Consider the following 18,185-nt stretch of genomic DNA (forward strand, 5'->3'; position numbering starts at 1 on the left):
GAGAGCTGGCCACTGACTGCTTCTGTCTGCTTAGCATCCTTCCTCAATTCTGGTACCAGCAACCACCTTCCCCCACCCTTTAGGAAACTCTACCTACTCCACTATAATTATGGGCCTTCTAGTGAGACTGCCAGCATGCCTCTCCCAGTCAGTGTCAGTGATGGGCACATGCCCAGTGCTGGCCAATCAGACTCCTCCTTATATGAGTATGTACCAGAAGAGGAAAAGGAAGTTGACTCTTTCTTCTGGGGCAGTTAAGCTAGGGTGAGGTCAGCCTGGAGCTGCCTATGACCCTGTCTCCTGCAAGGAAGAGTTCAGGAATGGCTGGATCCAGGTATTCAAATGCAGTCCTTAGAGGTCCATCTCATGGTTCTGCTCTCCTCCATGCCGGCATGCAGGCTTCTATAGGGCCCATGAATCAATCATTCTGACCAGGACTGAATGTCCTGGAGGGTTCATTTGTCCACCTTAAAGACCCTGTGGCTAGAGAATAACCCCCAGGGAAGACTGGGACTTCTAAAGGAGGGCAGTGGGTCAGGACAGGCAAAACTAACAGGTGGACTGCAGCATCCTTGGCAGAGGAAGCAGCACGTGCAAAGATACGGAGGTATCGAGAGGCCTCCCAAAGCTCAGTGCATTGTGGCTGAAGGGAGTGGCACAGGGGTTGGGTGGTGACAAGAAAGAGGCTGAAGAGAGTGGCTGGAACTGGGCTGTAAAGAGCTTCATGTGCCCCAACTAAAAGTTTCCACATCATTGTGATTATTTGCCCTTAACTTCCTCAATCCCCCATCCCAACACTGACACAAAGTCTTGTACTTATAGACACTTACTAATTGATGGGGAAATGAATAATTTTCAAATTTTCCAAGAAAAAGGGGGCATTATAAAAAGGAAAGGAAGATAAAGAGAAAGTGTACATTCCCATTAAAAGATTTAATAATTAGCCAGACATGATGACACACGCCTTTAGTCCCAGCTGAATCCTTACTGAGGAGGCTGAGGCAGGAGGATCACTTGAACCCAGGAGTTTGAGGTTGCGGTGAGCTGTGATGATGCCACTGGACTCTAGCCCAGGGCAACAGAGCAAGACTCTATCTAAAAGAAAGTAAAATAATAAAATAAAATATTTAGTATTTAAGTGACAACCACATACTCAGAATTGGCCTAGACACTTTTTATAAATACATTTAACTCCCACCACAACCCTGTGAGGTAGAGATTATAATAATAGTAGCTAACATTTATTGAGTGTTGTGTGCCAGACATGGTGCGAAGTGCTTTATTTATATAAAGAAACTGGAGTTAATTCTCAGAGCAACCTCGTGAGGTAGGCATTATTTCAACTTTGATTTTATAGAAGGAAAAACTAGGGTCCAGAGAGGTGAAGGGTCTTGCCTGAGGTCACACCACAAGGAAGCAGTAGAGCTTGGATTTGAGACTAGCTATGTGACCATTTCATACAACTCTAGATCTAGCACTCTTTTTGCTTCTCCTGGGAGATTTTTATTTGTTCATTTCCGGCATAAGGATGATTCTCTCTGTGTCGCTGGAGAAGAAGATGGTCATCCCCTGGATGCTGGTCATGGTCACACGAGGCCAGCTGATCACAGGCAGGAGGCTGGCCAGGACTGCACTGAAGATGGCAATCACATAGCCCCAGCCTGGTTGGCACCTTCCACCATGGTACACAGAGGAGCCTTCACAGACTGCTTTGGCGAGTGGGGAAGCCAGGCTGACTGGGAAAACCAGCAGGCCCGCAATGGTGGCAGTGGCTGAAAATGACAGGAAGGAAAGCCACTATGTTGTCAATCAAAGGGCACCAGGCTAACCTTCCATCCCAGGATTCACTCATCCACCCACTAGCAACCCCTCTACCACCTCCCCATCCATTCATTCACTTATTTAGGGGCTCATCGCTCCTTCAATCCACTCACTCACTCAGCTACCCTTCTACCCTCCTGTCTATCCACTCATCTATTCATTCAACCATAATCTTACCCACTTCTCCCCATTCCTCCATCCCACCTATCCGGTCATTAATCCATCTGCCTACTTAGCCACTTGACCCCCACTTAATCTTCCATGTATCCAGTGATTTTCTAATCTACCCATCTTCCCTATCCACCCACCATCCATGTGCTAAAATATCCATCTATCCATCCATCAGTTCATCCATTCATTCTTCAAAATTGTAGCGGTGCTGTAGTGGGCATTAATGATACTAATGAAGTGAACCAGACACCTCCGTGCCTCAAGGCACTCCTGGTGGTACAGAAGAGTCGGATGCCCCACAGCCTCCCCGGGTGTCTCCAGCCACACTGGCCCACTTTCAGTTCCCTGTGTATGTCTTGCCCTCTTGTCTCCCTGCCTTTGCCCCTGATCTTCCCATTACCTGAAATGCCCTTGTCCTCTGGTTAACTTCTACCCATCCTTCCACACTCAGGTCAAGAGATACCTCCTTGAGGAAGCGTGCCTCAACATGCTGCATGCACTGAGTCAGATGCCTCCTGGAGTTTTTCTTACCACCCTGCGCTCATCCACATTGTTCCAAATATCCAGTGAGTTGTAACCACCTAATCCTCCCAAGCCCTGCCAACTAGACACTAGAGCCTAGAGCAAGGACCGTATCTCTACCCATTGACTCAGCAAATTCCAGTGACTTGGAATTACTGGATATCTAAGATGTGTGGAGCACTGTGCTAGGCCCTGGTGATAAGAAGGCACATAGACATGTCCTTACTCTCACGGAGCTGACATTTAGTGGAAAAGAGTGGACAAAATTCAAGTAGGTAGATAAGATATTTCAGGTAAGTAAGATGTGCTGCAAAAATAGATAAAGCAAGGTAAAAGGATGGAGATTATAAGGAGAGGGAAGCTCCCTTCACTAGAGGTCACGGAAGCCCCCCGTGGAGGCAGTGATATCTGAGCAGTGCCCTTAATGAAGTGGGGTGTGAGATATGAGAAGATCTGGAGAAAGAGAACTCCAGGCAGAGGAAGCAAAAATGGGGTGTGTGAACAACAGAGCAAACCAGGACGGCTGGAACACACTGAGCCTGGCAGAGTAGGGGAGATGCGGATGGAGAGGGAATGGGGGCAGGATCATGTGAGCCATCTTAGGCCAGGTAAAAGAGTTTAGATTTTATTCTCAGGGTGATGGGAAGCCACTGGAGGGTGGATAAGTTGAGCTGACTAGCATGATCCGATTTCAGTTTCCAGCGTGTGGCAGACAGACTCCAGGGGGAAAGGGTGGCAGCAGGGAGCCCCGTGTGGAGTATTGCTATAATCCAGGTGAGAGAATTAATTGAATGAGGGTTGCAATCAAGACTTAGGCCACCGCATCCGAAAGCTATGTGTGAGTTAGAGAAAAGCACCTGAGGCTCACAGTCTAGTAAGTACAGCATGGCCAAGGCTTGAGCATCTCCTGAGCTCTTGGATGTGCATCTTTGTGTAGTGCACAACATGCCTGCCCAACCATGGTGGCCCAAGGGGGACAGATTATTAGGACTGAGTTGGGTAAGGGCATGAATGGGTGGCATTAGGGATGCCATCTCTTCTTTCCCTCAATTTCTGGCTTGTTACAGGACCAAGATAGTTGACAATCCTCGGATTTATCTCTGAGGTCTGACCCAGAAGTCCAGACTCTGTTCATAGGCTCATTCATTCATTCACTCATTCATTCCATATGTCTACAGCACTTAAATATGTGCCGGTGTATTTACCTGCCACTGCCTGCACCCCTGGCATTGGGCCACTGACCCTGCTTGGGCACAGCCCTTTGGGGGCCAGGGCCCAGGACAGGAGGAGAATTGCATTGAAGACCAATAGCAGCCAGCCTCCGAGAAGCATCACAGCTGAGACCTGCCAGGGAGAAATAAGAGGAAGGGTTTTTGCTGGGACAGGGGCCAGTGGATGCTGCTGCTGCTTCTTAAATGACCAGCATCTGAGTCCTCACAATGTCCCCATGAGGTCTATTCTATTATTATAACCATTTTACATATAAACAGAGGTCCATGAAATTGTCATCATTTGCCTAAGGACACACAGCAAGTTAAATGGTAGAGCCAGAATTAAGATCCAGACTGATTGGCTACCACACCATAACTTTAGTACCTGCTACATGTCAGGATCACCAGGAAAGGCACCTGGTGGGTGTTGTTACACCACCTTTGCAATGATCAGTTTTGAAGGCTATACATTCTTCCTTAGAGGTACCAAACTAGGAGTCCTTACCCATTTTCCCCATTGTTGCTCTTGGTAACATGCATCACAACAGGGACTTAGCTTTCATTTCTAAACCTAACAGTGCTTAGAGCAGTGGCCAGGTAGGTGTGCACAGGTTGTACACTGAGCAACTCTAGGAGATACCTTTGGGGTTATCATAGATTTGCATACTGATTACAGCTATTTCCCAGCAGATGGCAGTATAGTGTCCTGAAGAAGGGGTGCTATTTCCTATGCACAGAGGTGCTGTATGGGCAGGTGACTGCCTTGCGAATGCAGGTGGAGCCCAGAACTTGGCATTTTTGCAAAGATCTACAGGTGTTTCTTAAAGGCTGTCAGGTTTGAGAACCTGTCTCAGTTCATAGGAGAGACTAAGGGTGAGTTCACAGACACTGGGACACCCAGGTAGCAAGGAAAGGCCCTTCACATCCCATTCACTGAGCTTCCCTCCCATGATGCGTTGGACTGTGCCCCCAGAGGACTCAGGAATCAGTGAACCCAGGTCTCACCTTCCAAGGAAAGTCAGAAATATCCTTGAGGGACCTGAAGGTCACACAGCTCTGGTTCCAGCTGTCACCTTGAGGCGAAGAGCAGTAGGTGAGGACACCAAAGGAGAAAGTGTGTGTCTGGAACCACGCAGGGGAGATGAGGCTGAGGGCTGAGATGCAGGTAAGGGACAGCCCCAGAGCTGCCCACACGCTGCTCACCATTAGGGAGTATTGTTGACCTAGGTTTCAACCAGCAAGATTAGTAATAGAGACCACCAGGGCAAGAGGTGAAACAGGGACTGGCAGATCCCCCTGACCCCAGCCAGGAATCTGCTGCTAGGGACAGACCCTAGGACATTAGCCCCCCCTTCCCCCTTGAGCCTGGAGTTGGGTGGGGGAGACCCTTTGCCCTAACAATTTCTGGAAGTAGAATAGAATAAATGTTAGCACTTACAGACCTTTGAACAGATCTCCACCTTCTGCATGGTAAATCATCATCACTGGTCCAACAAGGCACCTCTCATGTTTCATTCATTCATTCATTCTTTCTGCCCATCAAGCCTTCTCTACCCAAAAGGGATGCTTCTACTGGGGTTTGGGGGAGCATGCCTTTTTAAAATTCACACATAATGCTGTTTCTAGCAGCCACCCTGTCCAACAGCTAATGCCTCTTAATCAATAAGACTTTTTTTTATTTTTGAGACGGAGTCTAACTCTGTTGTCCTGGGTAGAGTGCTGTGGCATCATAGCTCACAGCAACCTGAAACTCTTGGGCTTGACCAATCCTCTTGCCTCAGCCTCCCTAGGAACTGGGACCACAGGCATGTGCCACTACACCTAGCTAGTTTTGTTTTTTTTTCCTATTTTTAGTAGAGATGAGATTTTGATCTTACTCAGGTTGGTCTCCAACTCCTAAACTCAAGCCATCCATCTGCTTTGGCCTCCCAGAGTGCTAGGATTACAGGTGTGAGCTACCACACACGGCCCAATACCACTGTTAATTCTTTTATGTGCGTTTGGGGGTATTTTTGCAAAATTGGTGTTGTATAATACATGTGCACTTCTCACGTATGTAAATGGTATGACTTCAGGTTTTACCTTTGGTTTCTACTTCTGGCATTAAGCATAATGTTTTTAGGGTTTGTGTTGTCATGAGTATACCTATTCCACCCGTCCTGGTCCGGGTTCCTATAGGCAGAGCCCAAGGGCAACCTTAGGGGTTAGGATTTCATCACATAAATTTTGGGGAGGAGTTAGGATTTCATCACATAGGAGTTAGGATTTCATCACATAAATTTTGGGGAGGATATAAATATTCAGTTCACCAATGACATGTCTGAGCTTAGAAGGCAGTTTGATAACAGCAAGCCTGTCATTGATGGCTGGAAGGGAGGCCTGGAGGGGTAAGCCTGCCCAAAGACTCCCGGGGTCAAAAGCAGCTACCTGCCAACTATGCCAAGAGCATCCACTCAGACTTCCCAGACCACTGGGTTATATACCTTGGGTTTCACTTTATCAATCTAAGCCTGGCCAGCACTTTAAATGTGGCAAGAATTCTTGGTTTGGAGGCCAACCAGCCCTGTACTATTTATTTACCAGCTGTGGGACCTGGTACAAGTTCCAGATTGCCCTGGGCCTCAGTTTCTCCATATGTACAAGAAGATTATAAATCTCTGGGGGCAGAGAGTATTGGGCTGAATCACCAAGCAGAGTGATGTGGTGGAAAGAGGCAGAGAGGCCTGAATAGTCCCCTTCCCAGCTGTGTGAGCTAAGAAAATGGGAATACTCACCATTTAACACTCTCTGGAAAATGGGAGTGGGAGTTGTGATAGTTCTGGGGAATAAAATGCAAGTGTGTTGCAGGGAGAGGGGCAGAGATAAGCCTGAGAAGGTAGGTCAGGGTCAAGTTGCATGGGCTTTTTACTCTGGGATTAGAAAAACATCCTGGCTGCTTGCCAGCAAGTGAGATGTGCTCCCTTGAGTGAGAGAGGATGGTTTTTGTTGTTTTTTCCCCTTCTATACTCAAATCAGCCTCTCCTTTGGGCTGGTAGCATCCCGAGGGGTGTAATTCCAGCCAGGAAGCTGGGGATAGCTGAATACACCTAGGCTGGTGGTTTTGCCTCTCTCAGGCTACACCAGTGGCCCTCTAGGCATTTCTGACCTTGAAAGGAGTTTTGTTCTTTAGATAATGCTCAATGTCACCTGGGAAAATCATGCCAACAGTCCAGGTGCCCAGAAACCTAAATGAGGCGCAATAACCTGAAACCACATCCGGCCAAGCTCCAATTAGCTGGAATCCACCTAAGGGAAGCTTGAAAGGAACGGAATCTTTTCTCCTCCTGCTCAGTACTTAACTTTTAGTAGCAGTCAGCAATTCCTGAGCATTCACAGGCCCCATTCTAAGCACTTTCAGTGCCTCTTGCATGTAATCCTCATGGCCACCTGATGAGTGCAGATTCTGTTATTCTCATTCCCATTTTACAGATGATAAAACTGAGGCTCAGGAAGTAAGTGGTGGAGCTGGGACTCAGGGAATCAGGCTCCAACTCTGGGCCCTAAGCCCAAAGTGGTATTAAAGTTTAATTTAAAAGCCAAATACCAATAAAAAAAAAATAAAATAAAAGCCAAATACTCCAGTGGTTTCTCAGGGCTTTCCAAGGTTACGACATGGTCAGCTCTCTCACCCGCTCTGTCTAGGGGGCATGGATGATTCTAGAAGAGTCATATTCAGCTACAGGCAGAATCTTAGGAGGAGAACTGTGACTCAGTTTAGAAGTGGCTGCTATAGGGACTTGGGCTTCCATGTTCTCAGTTTTTAAAAGACCAGATTGATCATTCATTTCTTCTACTTTGACGTGCCCAGCCCAGTGTGACTCCTTAACCCTCCACCCCTGGGAATACAGTGATGACCAGAACGTAGTCCCTGACTTCAAGGAGTTTAGAGTTTTGTGGGCAAGACAGACAAACAGGATAGAACAATATGTCCATCCATCCATCCATCCAACAAATGCTTACTGAGTATCTACTATGTTCCAGGCACTGTTTTAGGTGCTAGGGATTTGGCAGTGAGGAAAACAGACAAAGTCCCTCCTCCTGGAACTTACCTTCTAGCAAAGGACAGAGTCAGCAAGGAGATAAACAAGTCAGTATATTACATGCTGGATGTTAATGGTGCTCTAGAGAAAAATGAAGCACGGAGGCAGAGAGTGAGTGATTGGGAAGTGGTCATGGAAAACCACAGAAAAGGTGAACTTTGAGCAGGGACCTGAGGGTGGGGTGTCAGGGAGGGAGGAATATTTCAGGCCGAAGATGGAGCAGGTACAAAGGCCCTGGTGCTTGGCATGGCAGAGGCTGGAAAAGATGAGGACTGAGAGAGCGGGGGGCCTTGCAGGCTTTGGCTTTTCATTTCTGAGTGAGATGGAGAATCTGTAGACAGTCGTGGGCAGGGGTATGACGAGACCTGTCCTAAGTTTTAGAGAGAGCACTCTGCGTCAAGCACAGTGGCTCATGCCTACAACTCCAGCACTTTGAGACGCCATGGTGAGAGGATCACTTGAGACCAGGAGTTGAGAGAGCCTGGACAACATACACAAAATAAAATCCCCCATCGCTACACAAAATACCATTTTAAAAGTTAGCCAGGCATGGTGGTGCACACCTGTAGTCCCACCTACTCAGGAGACTAGAGGATCGCTTGAGCCCAGGAGTTTGAGGCTGCAGTGAGTATGATAACACCACTCCAGCCTGGGCGACAGAACAAGACGGGCTCCTGGGTGGGGAACAGGTAGAAGGGAAGGCTGGAGAGAAGCATTCAGAAAGCTCCTTGTCAAGTCAGGTGAGCCACAAGGCTGGATCAGAGTAGGGTGCAGGAAAGGCAGGCAAGGGAAAGGGGGTCCGATTCTGAATCTATTGTGAAGGACAAAGGTCAAGTTGACCAGACGTACTGACGGGGTGGCTCCGGGCAGGAGGGAAAGCAGGGAGGCAAGCGCGCCTCTAGGGTCTGACCTGGGCACAGGGGACCGCGGAGCCACCATTACGCCAGCTGGGGCACCTGCAGGAGGAACGGGTTCACCAGGGGAGGGGGAGACTCTGAGTGTGACATGGTATGAGTCTAGCTTGAGTTGTGTGCTTTTGCTGCCTTTTGATCAGCAGGTACGTCCAGGTATATGCCTGTCGTATGCAGGTATGTGCGTGTCTGGATGTATGGACAGATGTATACAGGCACAGCTCCAGACCACAGGAAAGCCCGGGTGATGCTGGGGGCAGGCATGGAGAAAGGGCACTGGATCCAATCTGGGGGGTCCAGGTGTTGTCCAGGCTGAGACCCACAGACGGCCAAGCTGGGCCTGGGGAGGACATTGACTTGCACCTCTCGTGTGAGCCTCCCTTACACAGCCAGTCCAATTCTGGTTGTCTTCCAGCCTTTGTCACAAGTTGGCTGTGTCTCCTTGGAACAAATTCTATGATGGCTCCGAGCCTCAGTTTCCCCATGTACAGAACTAAATCTATGTCCTAGACCCGTGGGACTTAATTTTTTGGAGGTGGTGCTTTCCTTTGAAAATACGATTTAAAACTATGTTTGCTTTCCCTATGCAGATTAGAACGCACAGTGCACACATACACACACACTATTGTAATTTCAGAGCTCATGGACCGCCCCCCCCCAGCCCATTATGGACCTTGAACTATCCCCTGGAGCTGTTCCAGTTTCCTCTCCTCCCCCATCCTGAGCGCAGATCACTCTCCCCTCCAGACTCCCCGCACTTCAGGTCAGGACCCTCCAATGTGGACACTCCTGCTCAGGCTCCGGCCTTAGACCCAAGTCTGTGACCTCATAAAAGGTTATTTTCCCTTTGGAGGAAACATTCAGGTTGCGGAACAAAGCCGGGCGTGTGTGATAAGCTGTTCTGAGGGTGTGTGCCTGTGTCCTTTCCAGTTCCTTAAATCCAGCCTTTCACTCTGGGTGGGCAAAGAAGGAAAAGCCAGCCCCAAATGGGGACGGGGTGAGGAGACTGTGTTTTCCGGGCAGAAGTCACACAAAGGGATTAACTGAGCTACAATTAAGCACCAGCTGGAGAAAACTTTGCCACTCTCTCCGCTACCTTTCGCCCTGGTAATTCTAGTCCAGGGAACTGCGTGCACGTATCTTTGCATTTCTTTTGTTTGTTTCTTTTTTTGAGACAGAGTCTCACTATGTTGCCCTAGGTAGAGTGCTGTAGCGTCACAGCTCACAGCAACCTCCAAGTCTTGGGCTTAAGCGACTCTCCCAAGTAGCTGGGATATAGGCGCCCAGCACAACACCCGGCTATTTTTTGGTTGTAGTTGTCATTGTTGTTTGGCAGGCCCAGGCTGGGTTCGAACCCGCCAGCTCTGGTGTATGTGGCTGGTGCCCTAGCCACTGAGCCTCAGGCGCTGAGTCTACCTTTGCATTTCTTTCTTTTTTTTTTTTTAATTTATTTATTTTTATTGTTAAATCATAGCTGTGTACATCAGTACAATCAAGGGGTACAACGTGATGGTTTCATATACAATCTGAAAAATTCTCATCAAACTGTTCAACGTAGCCTTCATGGCATTTTTTTAGTTACTATAAGTAGGCATTTGTATTCTGCATTTAGTAAGTTTCGCCTATACCCAGTTTCTTGAAGCTTCTCCTGCTATGGAACTCCCAGAGTCAGACACTGTATCTTAAACGTCTTTATTCCCAGCATCCATCCACATAATACTTGGCACAGACCAGGTGCTTGTCTTGTCTTTTACTGCAAGAGATGAAGTGCAGCTCAAACTGGCTCAAGGAGAAATGAAAAATTATTGGCTCACATAACTGAACATTCTCTGATATGACTGGATTCAGGCACAGCAGGATCCAGGTAAATAAGCAATATCTTCAGGATCTCTCTCTCTGCTCTGTGTTTTGCTTGGTTGGCTTTATTCTTAGGCAGATCCTTTCTAACTGTGTTGGCCATCAGTGGCTCCAGGCTGACATTCCTAGACTCAGCAACCCTAGAGAAAAGAAAGGGTTGCTCTTCTTTGCAGTTACAGCAAGTGCTGTGATGAACTCTGTCAGATGTGGATCACATGCTCAGCCATGGACCAATCATGCGTCCAAGAAAATGGGATGTTCTGATTGGCCTGACCTAGGTCCTGGGGCATAGCATTGGGGCTTGAGGTTTGGGAATTCTGGTAGCATAGGAATGCCATGAGGCTCACCTCCCTAAACCACATGGACTGAGTGTGGGGAATGGGGTCATTCCCAGGAAGAAAACTGAGGTGCTGTTAGCAGAGGAGGGGGAATGGATGCGGGGCTGGTGAGAACAATGTTCAGGAAATGGTGGTATGACTTGAGCTGGTGCTGTCAGAAGCAGGAGGCTCCAGCAAGTTACATGCAGAAAACTTGAGTGAAGCCTCAGACACAGGCTCAAGTCCCAGCTCTTCCACCTACATTCGGTGTGCCCTGGTTTGGGGCATCTCTGCCTCTCTGGGCCTCAGTTTCTCCACCTGTAAAATGAGGGCATCTGGAGTGATGACTGTCACGGTTTCCTCCCACTCATTCCATCATTCATTTATTAATTTTTCCTCCCACTTATTCCATCATTCATTTATTTTTTCTCCTTTCAATCGCTATTTGTTGTTGAAGGGATTTGGATTCAGCCTAAACCACATGTCAGTTTTGAGGTTTACTAGCTGTGTCAGGTTTACTGGTGCACCACTCAGCTGTGCCCAGCTGTGGCCTTCCTGGCCTCCCAGCAGCATTGGACACAATCCAGCCTCCCCTCCCCTCCCCTCCCCTTGCAGGCATTCTGGATCAGTTGCTGCAGCCGCATGGCCAGCTAGGCCTGAAGCGAGGTGGCCTGCATCATGGCTCAGGCTCCCAACACCCTCGGGTGTCAACCAAGCTGACCTGCCTGGACCCTTTGAAGGAGGGAGCTTTAGAACCTCCTCTTACAGGCTCAGGTGAAGCTGTGCATGGAACTGGCTATCCCTGTGGCTTCCTGGAGGTGAAGGCAACGCAACCCAGCTGTGAGAAGCAGCTGGGCCCAACCATGACTAATGGTGAACAAGTGGTGAGAGGTATCAGCCCATGACACTTTTCATCTCTGCAATAGTCTGTTTTCCCTTCATTTCTGCAGTGGTCTGTTTCACATGGCTTATCCAGAGACACCGTGAATGGAGGAACTCCAGCAGTGTTTTGTGGAGACACTGTGGCCAGCCCACTAAGGCATGTCTTGTATTTCTCTCCTTTCTTTTCTCTCCCTTTACCCTTGCTGGGCTGGGATTACATCTCCAAGAAAGCATTAGCACATATTGCCTTAGGCTCTGTTTTCCAGGGATCAGACTGAGATACTAGCTGTGTGACCTTGAGCAACTTTCTTAACCTCTCTGAGCTTCTGATCCTTCATCTATAAAAGGGAGATAATAGTGCAGCATCTTTCACAGGTGTTGTGGTATTTAACAAGACAGCACAAGCTAAGTACTTTCATTAGTATCATTACTGAATCAGGCACTAGGTCCTATCATGTGAAAACACTTTTTTAACATTGATTGCCATGAATATTGTCAACTGGGTTTCGGGTACTATGCTAGTCTCTGCCCTCAAGGACCTAGAAAGTGAGAGAGAAGTAATTGTGAAATTATACTCAGTATAATCAGAGTTTAATGGAGGAGGGGGGTGCACAAGACTAAGAGGCTGTGACACCTAATCAGTCTTGGTAGTCAGGGATGGTGTTTCAGAGGAAGAATCTAAGGTCTGAGGGACATGTAGTTGTTAACCAGATGGTGGACAGGCAGAGGGCAAAGTATTCTTTTTTTTTTTTTGTAGAGAGAGAGAGTCTCACTTTATGGCCCTCGGTAGAGTGCAGTGGCCTCACACAGCTCACAGCAACCTCCAACTCCTGGGCTTAAGTGATTCTCTTGCCTCAGCGTCCCGAGTAGCTGGGACTACAAGACCACAACGCCCAGCTATTTTTTGGTTGCAGTTTGGCCGGGGCCGGGTTTGAACCCGCCACCCTCGGTATATGGGGCCGGCGCCCTACCCACTGAGCCACAGGTGCCGCCCCAGGGCAAAGTATTATTAGCAGAGGGCATGGCGTGGGCAAAGGATTTGTGTTGAGGGAAAACATTTCAAATATACTGGCTCTCCCTCTCATGAACCAGGTAAATTACAGGAAAAACAAAATGGATAAATATGCACCAACAAAAATGCATAAACGGGCAGCACCTGTGGCTCAAAGGAGTAGGGCGCCAGCCCCATATGCTAGAGGTGGTGGGTTCAAACCCAGCCCCGGCCAAAAACTGCAAAAAAAAAGAAAAGAAAAAAGAAAAGAAATGCATAAACGTGGTCTCTGCCAAGGAGCGTGTGGGTTGTGGAGCTGTACAATTCAATACAGTAGCTATGGCGGCATGTGACTATTTAAATTAATTAAAATGAAACAAAATTTAAGATTTATTTCCTCAGTTCCGCTGACCTCATTTCCAGTGCTCCATAGTCATTTGTGGGCAATGTTGGACTGTGCAGACATAGAACACCTCTATCACTGCAGAAAATTCTACTGGGCAGAGCTGCCAAAGATTCTGAGAACAGGCAGTCTAATCAGGACAGATTTCCTGGAGAAGGGGACAGAAGGGCATAGAAAAGAGGTTTGGGAAGGGCTCTGGGTGGTGGCATTGCCTTCTGTCCTCAGGAAGAGAAAATCCAGAGCTGACAGGAGGGGCGGGGGTAGTGGCTGTAGAAACAGTGTACAACCTGACACCTCTTTGATCAGGGTACAATCACTGAGAGGGAGCACACAGGAATGCAGGGGGAGCCCGCTAAGGCCAAGCTGAACTAGGAAGAACCACCCTTTCTGGGGCCAGGAGGACGCTGGGAGTTGTAGTTTGGCACTTCTGGACACACACACCCACCCAAAGCTGGAGAGGGATGGAAAAGCTGAAACACTGGACTGGGCTGGAGGATATCTTTTTGGGCAGGTGGTCAAGGCTGGGGACACATCTGGGTTTGGGGGCCTTGCAAGGGTGAGGAATGGGCCTTAGGGAGAGGTGGAAGGATGACTAATTCCCTTCAGTGTTTATGTTCTGAGATAGAAAGTGCCATGACAGAAAACTCAGTTGTCTGAGAAACATGGAATATTTAGTTAAGCAGAACCTTCAGCCCACTTATTCTTGTTCATGGGAATTTTCCCACCAGAGATAAGAAGTTCTCTAGCAGGTGCGTCCAACCTTGTCTTTTCTCTATTACACATTGGAACTTCTTCTCTGGCCATACAGTATATACACAAGCACTAGGGAGAGCTGATTAGCAAAAGAAAAAGGTCCGGCATACTTTGCAATACCACAGACAAGCAAAAAAAGTCCTCACGAGATCAGTGTGCGGCTCAGGGGCCACAGGTTGGACACCCCTGCTCTAAAGTTAGGGAGGAGAAGGAGCAGCAGGTTATTCATGCACCCAGCATCTATTCATCCATCACCTACTGTGTGTGGAGCTCTGCTCTAGGCACTGGAAATCAGGGGAGTGAATAAGAGACAAAAGTCTCTCCTTGAGAAGTTCTAGAGAGAAGAGCAGACAATAAATGATTTATCTTTGCTCATGTAACTAACATACAGGTACCATATAAAAGCACCACTTAAGGTGGATTTGAGGGATTTTAATTTTCAATTCGTTCCTGACCTCACAGACTTCTCTTGGAAGTGGCAGTCATAGGTAAAAGCCACTGGGTTTGGTCCTATCCATTATTATGCTCAAGATATCCAGATGATAAAGGAGACCGTCCTAAAACATAAAAGACTTGATGAAGCCTCTGCCTCACCACCCCCACCATTTCTGGATTTCATCACTATGGGAGAGTCTGCTAGGGAGCCTCAGGCTGTTGATAAAATGGGGGTGGAGATCCCAACTTCAAAAAGGTTGTGGTGGAAAAGGATGTGCAACGGGAGCCGCCCTTGTGCCACACACACACACACAACATACCTCAACAACTTAGGAGAAAGATGAGGCAAAAGGGCTCCTGTCAATTCTGAAGCCACACAATGTGAAGTTTTTTTTCTCTCTCTTTAGTGAAATCCAGCCGACTTACAATAAAGGCACATATGATTTTAGGGCCTCTGGTTATTCATGCTTTGCACATCTTCCTTAGGAGGACATGTCACAAATGCAATTCCATTTACTCATGCAATTGTTTTTTTCTTTTCTTTTCTTTCTTTTTTTTTTTTTTTTGTAGAGACAGAGTTTCACTTTATTGCCGTCAGTAGAGTGCCATGGCCACAGCTCACAGCAACCTCCAACTCCTGGGCTTAGGCAATTCTCTTGCCTCAGCCTCCCGAGCAGCTGGGACTACAGGCGCCCGCCACAACGCCCAGCTATTTTTTTGTTGTAGTTTGGCCGGGGCTGGGTTTGAACCCGCCACCCTCGGTATATGGGGCCGGCGCCCTGCTCACTGAGCCTCAGGCGCCGCCCTGTTTTTTTCAATATTTGTAAGCTTCACAAAGCCTGGATCTTGCCAGCAGCTTCACCGCTATGTCTCCAGCACCCGATGTACAGTAAGTGCTTAATAAAGATCTGTTGAATGAAATTTGTAAAGGATATCAGAACAGGCATTTTCTGTTCCAGGGGTGACCTATGATTCTGTCAACTCGTCCGCAAGTCTCTATAGCCATGACCCCACAACCCTTACCCTAGCACAACAGCAGGAGGCTTCTCACACGGTAGGCGCCTGTGCTTGCCGCGAGGGGGCGCCAACGCCTCGCGCAGACCTTGCCGCTCCCGGGCAGGCGCCCGCAGCCCCGGCGATTCGCTGGATCAGACTTTACCAAGCGCCGGGCTGCCTTAGGCTTTGCGGGGCGCAGACCTAGATGGTGCCTGCGGATACTCCGGGGACCGTTAAGTGACGTTCCTAGTCGGACACACCAGGGTCGGGATTCGAGGGGCGAGAGAGCTTCCGGCTGGTGTGTCCCGGGAAGACTCCCGACCTCTGACCCGCCGGACAGTCCCCAGGCCCAGGCGCCAGGCAGTGGCTCGGGTCCTATGAGCAGTGCTCCATCCGGAGCCCCTCCGCGCAGGCGCCGCCGCCGCAGTTCCCATGGCGACGGGGGCGCGTCCCTGCACCAGGCCCCGCCCCCAGCAGGCTGGGCTGCGCAGGGCCGCTGGCGGCGCGGGCAGGTGCCGCGGGCTGCGGGCAGGTGGCGGCGCGGCGCGGCGCGGGCCGGAAACGGCTGCAGGGTAGGTTGCTCAGCGGTCGCCGGGGGTGGGGGCTGGCCAGTTGCCCCCAGTCCTGACCCACCAGGAGTCAGGGGAGGCAGCCGAGGGGGAAGGCTGCCAAGTTTCTGCTCGGCCGGGGCCCCGAGAGAAAAGTTGGCAAAGTTGGCCAGGGAAGAGGCGGGGACCCGGAGGATCTCTCTGGGCTCTGGATCCGCTGGGAGGGAGGATTCTGGTTGCAAGTCAGAGAATCTGTTTCCCGAGACTTGGGAATGGATCCCGCGGGAAGATCCCGCACAGGGCATCCAATGGATCCCGCGCCATCTGGCTGGCGACTAGAGAGTCGATCCAAGAAGGGGATCAGGCGGCGGCGGCCTGGGGTCCCCCTGGATCCCCAGCCAGGAGTGACGGCGTAGAGTGATTCCGGGCGGGGAGCGAGAGGATCCCCGTCTCTCCTACGCCGGTCTGATCCTTGAGAGTGGATTCCAAAAGCAGATCTGGTGGCCGGGAGCTGAGGGATCGCTGGGGATCTGGGATACCCAGCTTGGCGCTGCTAGGATCTAGACATCTGTGCGGGTTGAAGGCCCCGGAGGTGGACAGTGGGGCGTTAGTGCGACGAGCGAGACTGAGCCCCGGGAGAAGGGAGCACAGGGACAACCGGGGGCATGAGAAGGGCAGCGATTGGAGTCCCCGACGCCTGGGCTGTGGCCGCGTCCTCGGGATCAGGCCTGCGCTCCGCTGCGCTGGTCTTCTGTGGGCAGAGGCGCCCGGCTGGGATTCAGGCAGTGGCCTGCGTGCAGGCAGGCCGGCGTGGTCCCCGCCTGGGTGGCAGCGCCGCCCGGGGACACGGGTGGGCCCCTGGGAAGGGAAGCTGCCCATTGACCCCCACCCCAGCCTGACCTTTTCACACCCTACTGGCACACAGTCGTCTGGGAGCAGGGGCACCGCGCCCTGAAACCCTGCTCTCTGTCCTGGAGCCGGCTTGCCTGTGACCTCCGCAGGCGCTAGGTCACAGGGCTTCCTGCCGGTCAGGGCTTCCTGCCGGTCAGGCCTGAACTTTCTCTAGCCCGGAGCAGCCATTACCTTTTGCAAGGAAAAGGCTGTACCTGTTGCATGAAGAAAAAGCTTTTTCTTTGCAGCTTCTTCGTGACCTTGGGAAAGCACTTAACCTATCTGAGACCAGATTTCCTCCCTGGACAAAATGGGCTTAGGGAAGGGGGAGGGTCACAATTCCTCTTCTAGGGGGCTGGTGGATGGATCCCTATGATTCTATAGTAAGGGTTCTATAAATATTAGTGCCTCTCTTGTTCTAGCCCTTCCTTTTCATGTCCCATCCTCTGGGGTTGCTCTCCAGTAAGCCAGTGAAGGCTCCAGAAACCCAACTTGCTATCTTTTTAAACTGCAGGATTAGAGAAGTATTTATCTTGACCTTTCTTTCAAATGGGTTAATTGCCCCTCTGATTCCCCCCTTGCAGAGAGAATCTCTGAGATTTGGCTAATCAGTAACCAGGACATTTGGACAAGCCTTCTCCCCTGGCCTGGCTTTCTTGCTACTAATCCATCAAGGCTCTTGGACAAACATGCCTTCATCCCTAGACATTGGCGCCTCCTTCCTTCCCCTTGCCAGGGAAGATTCCCCAGGGAGTCTCACTCTCAATTAGGCTGCACTCGAACACATGAGCTCAAGGGATCCTCCTACCCTGGACTCCCAGAGTGCCAGGATTACAGGTGTGAGCCACTGCACCTGTCCTTAAACAACTATTTTCAATAAGAGTATAGTAATTTCTGCTATGAAATCCTCACTGCCAGCCTATTCTCTTAAATATATATATTTAATATATGATTAAATTAAATCATTTCTATATGATTTTAATATCATGTTCTTATATTAAATATTTAATATTCTTTAATATTTTATATTCTTAAATGTATTTATTCTTTATAATTCATCTGCTTATTTAATAGTTAAATGTTAATTTAATTCAGATTAAATTATCAAAAACTTCTGGATTAATGGTATTCAAACTAGTGTAGATGGTCTATATTTTCCTTTCCTTTCCTTTGAGCAACAACTTACAGTTTAATTCTTCTCATGCTACTAAACCAACTTTTTCAAATCCTTTTTCTTTCTTTCTTTCTTTTTTTTTTGTTTGCATTTTTTTTCGCCGGGGCTGGGTTTGAACCCACCACCTCCGGCACCTAGGGCTGGCACTCTACTCCTTCGAGCCACAGGCGCCACCCAAATTTAGCCTTTTTCTGAAGGCTAAATAGTAATACTTTAGGCTTTG

The 18,185-nt window shown here is 49.2% G+C and overlaps 2 protein-coding genes across 4 annotated transcripts in view; one reads left to right on the forward strand and one right to left on the reverse strand.

Moving 5' to 3' along the window:
- Positions 1-909: 909 nt before the first annotated feature.
- LOC128583237 (LHFPL tetraspan subfamily member 7 protein-like) lies at positions 910-7,037 on the reverse strand. 2 transcript variants are annotated; one of them, XM_053587328.1, is made up of 3 exons: positions 4,731-7,037; positions 3,720-3,858; positions 910-1,095 (listed from the first exon to the last, which is right to left on the reverse strand). In XM_053587328.1, the coding sequence occupies exons 1-3, from the start codon at positions 4,929-4,931 to the stop codon at positions 941-943; spliced, it is 495 nt and encodes a 164-aa protein (XP_053443303.1). In that variant the 5' UTR covers positions 4,932-7,037; the 3' UTR covers positions 910-940. The 2 variants fall into 2 exon arrangements, with proteins under 2 accessions (XP_053443303.1, XP_053443302.1); XM_053587327.1 differs by having other exon boundaries at positions 910-1,772.
- An 8,721-nt stretch (positions 7,038-15,758) lies between these two features.
- LOC128583236 (leucine-rich repeat-containing protein 37B-like) overlaps positions 15,759-18,185 on the forward strand; it is a 75,850-nt gene continuing 73,423 nt past the window's right edge. For both annotated transcript variants that reach the window (XM_053587325.1, XM_053587326.1), the window contains exon 1: positions 15,759-15,921. In XM_053587325.1, the coding sequence (XP_053443300.1) occupies positions 15,782-15,921 (140 nt within the window). In that variant the 5' untranslated portion in view covers positions 15,759-15,781. The remainder of the gene's footprint in view (positions 15,922-18,185) is intronic.

The sequence above is a fragment of the Nycticebus coucang genome, chromosome 4 (genome assembly GCF_027406575.1).
Source record: "Nycticebus coucang isolate mNycCou1 chromosome 4, mNycCou1.pri, whole genome shotgun sequence".
Taxonomy (NCBI): Eukaryota; Metazoa; Chordata; class Mammalia; order Primates; family Lorisidae; genus Nycticebus; species Nycticebus coucang.